The sequence below is a fragment of the Lactuca virosa genome, chromosome 9, assembly GCF_052849685.1.
Source record: "Lactuca virosa cultivar CGN04683 chromosome 9, Lactuca_virosa_CGN04683_v6, whole genome shotgun sequence".
NCBI lineage: Eukaryota > Viridiplantae > Streptophyta > Magnoliopsida > Asterales > Asteraceae > Lactuca > Lactuca virosa.
In genome coordinates this window covers 117161287-117167813 of record NC_136434.1, presented here as the reverse complement: position 1 = coordinate 117167813, position 6527 = coordinate 117161287, and the positions used below count along the sequence as shown (strand labels likewise).

The following is a 6527-nucleotide window of genomic DNA, read 5'->3' as shown; positions in this document are numbered from 1 at the left end:
AAGTCATCGGCGCCAATGTATGTAACCTAGCTTATAGTAAAAGAATACAATGTGTACATTCGGTACTCAGAGTGAGATAACACATAGTCACATTCAAAATAAAAAACATTCAATAAAAATATAAAACATTAAACAAAATTGACATTAATAATTTCATATATTGATAATTGATATTAACATTAAAATAAAACCAAACATTCATACATGTTCAATGCGATTAAATAAAAAACTATAAAATAAAATTGGCAAACATTCATATTATGTGTTATCTGGATAAAAAAAAATCCAATCACTCATATACATTCAATGTGATTTAGTCATAATCAATAAATAAAAAAAGACAAAAAATTCAAAAAAAAAATACATTCTTAATATATTACAAAATCAAGAATAACAAAAAACTTAACTTACTAGAAGTCTTGATTATAAAGTCAAAAAATCCTTCGAACAGGACTATAAAGTCAAAATAATCTTCGACTGGGATTAACGGTATGAGAAGCCTCTGATTAGGATTATGAGTGTGAAGATTAAACTAATTGTGAATAATGTTTACAAGTTGTAGCATTAGCCGATTAGGAATTACAACATTAATCATTTATCTAACTCAATGCATGATTGGAAGATTGTGTATGTCTGCGTGATCAACCTTTGATGGTTTGATTGCTCGTTCGTCTCCTGATAAGTAAGGATTAATGAATTATATTTTGAAAATTTAATGTGTCTTAAATAAGTTTGACTATATTATTTTATATATAATCTATAATTTTTATATATTAAAATATAAAGTTAGCGGTTCGGTTAATAATGGTTCGGTTAACCTATAAAACCGTAACCGAATCCTTAGTTGTCGGTTAACAAAAATTAGAAACCGAATCAACGGTTTTTAAAATGGTTCGGTTATATCGGTTAATTTGGTTTTGGTTCGGTTTTTCGGTTATTATGCTCACCCCTATTTTTCAGTTTAATTTCTTAAACTTAAATCTAGGTTAAATTGTTGTAAAATTGATTAGATTTTGGGGTTTTTATAGATTTTAATAGATATTCAGTTTCCTTATTTTATAAATTCCTAAAGAAACAAGGATTCTTTTGATTTTGTTATTTATCTTCCGAAAATTTTGTTAACAGTTTCCTAATGATCTGGAAACCAGGGGGCAAAGAGGTCATTCTAGTTATTTTTTTCAACTTGATTGTGTATATACATACATTAGGACAGCCAAAAGTGAGGGGGGGGGGGGCATGGCCTTCCCTGGCCCCTACGAGGGTCCGTCACTGACCCAAACTAATGATTCAAAAGTTGTTGATGGTGGACTATTATGACCGGGGGAAACACTTTTACAATCTCACTCTTGAGGCTATTTCGAAGAAGTATGGAGTTACACATAAAGTCTCAATAGCTTATCACCCACAAACTAACGGCCAAGCGGTGGTTTGTAATCGTCAAATGAAGGGAATATTGGAGAAGACTGTAAACATGACTCAGAAAGATTGGAGTATTAGACTTGAAGATGAACTATCGGCATACCGAAGTTCATTGAAAACACCAACTGGTATGTCCCCTATTGATTAGTATTTGGGAAGCCATGTAGATTACCCGTGGAGTTAGAGCACAAAGCATATTGGGAAGTCAAGCAATTCCACATGAACATGGAAGAGTCGTGTAAAAAGAGGAAGCTTGACATTCTAGAGCTTGAGGAGATACAAGATATCAAGGCAAAGACCAACGCTTACCATGACCAAATGATCTCCAGAAAGCACTTCGAAAAACACAAAAAGTGCTCCTCTATCACCCTTGTTTCAAACTCATTTTTTCGATTAAGGTCTCGTTGGGTAGGATCTTTTATTGTGACTGAAGTATTCGATCATGGAGCTATAGAGATCACAAGTCCACAAACGGGAAATTTCTTCAAAGTAAATAGGCATAAGTTGAAACGTATTACGAAGAGTTCGAGGTTAGAAATGAAGCAGTGCAAGTGTTGAAAAGCCCCACATACCAAGAATGATGCATCCTTAGGGGCCAAGTCGAGCCAATGACTTAAAATAAGGGCGGCTAACCGGGAGGTAACCCAGGAGTATTTTTGTCTTTTTATTAAATTTCATTTCCGACAATATTTTTCTTAGTTTTATAGTTCCAAGCTATTTTTCATACGTTTTCACTCCACCACTGCGTCCTTCAAAAAAATTTAGAAAAAAACCTCCATTCTTCCTCATTTTTTCTTCAAAATTCAAGCTTTAAGGTATGAAACTATTCACCTTTATTCCTCTTTCTTCTCAAGTAACGCAAAACTTTCCCTTCCATGGAAAAATTTTGGATTTTGAGCAAGCCCTAGAATTTTTGGGTTTATAAATTCGAGCTTATTTTTGCAATTGTTTGTAGGTAAAGCTTGGGTAAAGCTTGGTGAAGCATTGGACACCACTCAAACTCAATTTGCAAGCATCAATTTGGTATAATTGCTCCAACCCTTCACTAGTTCATAATGTCATAATTTTACATCTTAAGTGTTAATTGGGTGAGAAATATGTGGTTGCGTGTGTCCTTAAGTACTCTTTCTCTAGTATATTTGATCCTCATTGCGAAATAATTTGTGTGCAATCGTTTGAATATGGCATCTTGTGACATCCCCAAAATTTACGGCCCGAAAAAGATCTTTTGTTTATGCATATGTAAAACGGATTATTCTTTTATTAGAGCGGAATTTTCCCATAATATTTATGAAATATTGTAGAAGAAACGTTTTTCATTAATATTAAAAACTTTGGATGTCAACACTGCTACAGTAACATAAGCATAAGCTAGTCATTACAGGCCTTACAACAGTTTATTATACTAATGGCCTAAAACTTCCCAAATATCTCTATAGATTTAAAATCATTATCCTTGTGCCTTCGTACCGTTACATGTGATACAAAGAAAATGAGTGGGTCAGGCTGGGGAGCCTGGTGAGCGCATAGGGTTTTCAAACCACAATAATATATTTAAATTCTTTTAAATATATATTTCACACCAAACAATTAACTTGATTATCTATTCTCGTTATTCTCACTCTCTGATCCTAAACTTATGATCTCAAGGGACCTATCCTAAAGGATCATTGTAAGCAATGAGTAGATAATACTGCTTTGGGGATTGCTTAGCAATACATGTCAATAAGGCAACCATGGGGGAATAGAGTACATAAATGAACGCACATTTCATTTATAGATTGCAAGTCTGTCCGTGTCCCATTGGACTGTCTAGAATAGGTTGTGGTCGTCTCTGTTAGATAATTGGTCACAATGGTATAATAGTACCATGGTCACGACCGCACATTATTATTTCACACAACCTTTCACTAACCAAACTAATTTAATTCAACATATCAATTAGGCAAAAATCTTGTCAAGCTAGTATATCTAACATATTTATTGAAAATGCAGATAAATAACGCACATAACATTTAAGCATTTAGATTACTTGTATCTATGTGTAAGATGAAAGTAACTATGCACTCACTTATTAAAAGTGGATGACTTGCGATTAGGGCAGCGCTTCGTCTAACACCTTAGCTTTTCCTTTCAAAAGACCTAGATATAAATATCACTAAGCCCTAGTCTTTGTTTCGTATTTCTCGCGAATATAATAACGATAGCTTAGATTTCTCAATAATCCCAATGAATATTTCAAGCTCTGAAAAATAAGGAACAACCAGGTAAGATCATATCGGAGGTAGGATCCGTTCGGTATACAGAGTATACTGTTTGGAAAATCCACTTTAAACACCTCACTAAATATAGCCTATACATCATTCCCATAAGTAGATCAATCAGTATTATGACATGGAATCAATGATAAATCTTATTTATAGATCCATCTGTTGGACCCTCTGATGACTCAGAGCTCCGCTAAAACACTTCAAAAAAAAACTAGGGAAAATCAGACTCAAAAGGGTGGGTAGAAGCTTGAGAGAAAGAGTTGGATTTGTGAGCAAATGAGCCAAATTTTCCCTGTTATATATAGACTCCAGGGAGGCACGTCGCGTCCCCCTTAGGTGCGTTTTGCGCCCTTCGTGTTCGCAATTGGGTGGAGTCGCATCGTCATAGAAGGCTTGGATTTCTAGTGTGTCACGTGTCAAGATCTTACGGTGCCACGTGTCGTGAAATCGTGGATCCACGTGTCATCATTTTGTGGTGCCACTTCTCCTCCGAGGATTGGTATCTAGCCTTTCCACGTGGCGCCCTCCGGGTGGTGCCACGTCATCTCCCTCGCGGGTATTTTCTCAATCTTCGAAAAATCATAACTTTCGCATACGAGCTCCGTTTCTGACGTTCTTTATATCTACGCGTAGGTATTTTTGAGTGCTACAACTTTACTTTAGATTCCAATGGCTAATTCTTAATCTATTTTAATTTAATATTTTTATAAAGATTATACTGTTAAAATCCTTACGAAATTCATAACTTCTTCATACGAACTCCGTTCTCGACGTTTTTTATATCGACGATTTTGTATTTACAAGAAATTCAATTATCGTTTAGACTGTTTTGTCTAAAAAGTAAACAATTTTTATTTCACATTTTATGACACACATTGTTGTGTCGGACTGATCGTGAAACTTCGAAAAATCATAACATCATCATATGAAGTCAGATTTCAGCGTTCTTTATATGCACGAGTTCATAATCACGATTACTACGACTTTTGTTTAGATTATTTATCCTAAATAATCTTTTATTTTTAACGTTTATTTTAGCCATATTTATTAAGTTATAAAATAAGTTTTTACACAAATATTATATGTACATAATATATATCCAATTTCCACGCACATAATATGTAAACACATATATATTTGAATTATTTCATTTATACATAAAAGATTACAATCGTCAACTGATGTAAATACAGATTTTATAACTATGCCTAGTGAGAAACGTGAGCATTACACCTCCCGTGTTGATCCTTCAAATGTAGGTGGTCAACATGCTCATGATGAACATGACCAATTGCCTTTAAAAAACCCATATTAACTTGGCCTCAACTTTTCAACCCCCAACCAAGAGATTTTTTACTCAAATCTAATCAAGAGGATCAAAGGGGCTCAAAAATTCATAGATGTCCAAGCTCTTAACGACCTCCTCCTTTAAAAAGAAGTTCGCCAACTCTTGCGTAACATAGGTTGGGAGGGCCTTTTAACTCTTCACACGAAGAGTTACCAAACACCCATTCTCGAATTCCTATATTCCATTTATTTGGACCATTCAACGAGCATTCTTTCTATAATACCCGCAGATTCGGGCTAGTCAATTAAGATATAATAAGCGTTAAAAATGATTTTTTTTATATAGAAGATTATCTAGGATAAATAATCTTAACCAAAGTAATAGTTATGGTTAACAATTGTAACCTATTTGACGTAATAAAAAAGAATTATTTGAATATTATATGTTTCATTATTATTATAATATAATAAAATAAGAAAAATCAGTCGAATCGTCCGTAAATCGTAAAAATAAGTGCGCCAAAACATATATCATTATATATTTAGGAAGTACACGTCGTCCCGATCCCGAAAATATAAATTTCATCGAAATCTGAATCCGTATGAATTAAATATGATTTTTATAAGATATAAAACTAAGTCGCGCATAACGAATGTATGACGTAAAAAGCTACGAAAAGAATGGTTGACTTTTAGCTAATGCGACCAAAAAGAAAATCGCAGTACTCCTTAAAAAAGGAATTTTGAGAAAAAGAATGCCGAAAGCGGAGTCCGTACGAGGGAGTTATGATTTTAGCAAAATCATTTAATTTTATAAAAAAATGGACAAAAATATAAATTCAAAATTAGCCGACGGAGTCTAAACGAAAGCTGTAGATCTCGTCGATAGCTACGCGTGGATATAAAGAATGTCAAAAACGGAGTTCGTATGAACGAGTTATAATTTTTAATAGCACATTTACGTATTAAAATAAAGTGTAAATCATATATACGTATACATATATATACATATGTATATATCATTAGAAAGGTATCGACGATGCGGTCGTTATAAGACAAGTGTTGAGTACTTTCGACATTAGTTTAGTACAAATATCATTGAATCTATTTAAAATAGTATTATAAAGGGGTGTTTAGTCATTTAAGTAAATATAGAGGGTGGTTTTTGAAAATTCAATTACTATAAATAAGAGCCTCTAGGCTCTCATATTTCTTGCACCATTCTCTTGATTCAAGAGTCTTTCTCTTTTTATCCCCCGAGCATTTCGGTCTCTCGTGATTCGACTTCTTGTTCTGTAGTTTTAGTATAGTAAGGTGAGCGCTGAAGCCCTACAAGAATCTTTCTTAGAAAGATTCAGCCACGAAATTCTGCCCCTGCAGAGCCCGACTCCTAGCTAAAACCCCCTTGAAAGTAAGTTATGCTTACCCTATTTTAAATATAGCTTATATTTAAAATTAGTATTGTCATTATAAACTTATAATAAATATTTGGGCTATTATTATGACTTATATAAGTGTCGTTATAATATCTTTTTTAACTACTCGCGGTAC

At 33.6% G+C, this 6527-nt stretch overlaps 1 protein-coding gene across 1 annotated transcript; it reads left to right on the top strand.

Annotated features, from left to right (window-relative positions):
• Nucleotides 1–1644: 1644 nt before the first annotated feature.
• On the top strand, nt 1645–2448 carry LOC145139695 (uncharacterized). Its single transcript, XM_079073428.1, has 2 exons — nt 1645–1930; nt 2375–2448. The coding sequence occupies exons 1-2, from the start codon at nt 1645–1647 to the stop codon at nt 2446–2448; spliced, it is 360 nt and encodes a 119-aa protein (XP_078929554.1).
• Nucleotides 2449–6527: the final 4079 nt, after the last annotated feature.

Bases quoted from the DNA above. Each gene is read 5' to 3' on its own strand.
- LOC145139695 (XM_079073428.1), top strand. From the start codon at position 1,645: ATGGAAGAGTCGTGTAAAAAGAGGAAGCTTGACATTCTAGAGCTTGAG. The intron at 1,931-2,374 runs GTATTACGAAGA...AATTGTTTGTAG, and splicing joins AAATAGGCATAAGTTGAAAC to GTAAAGCTTGGGTAAAGCTT.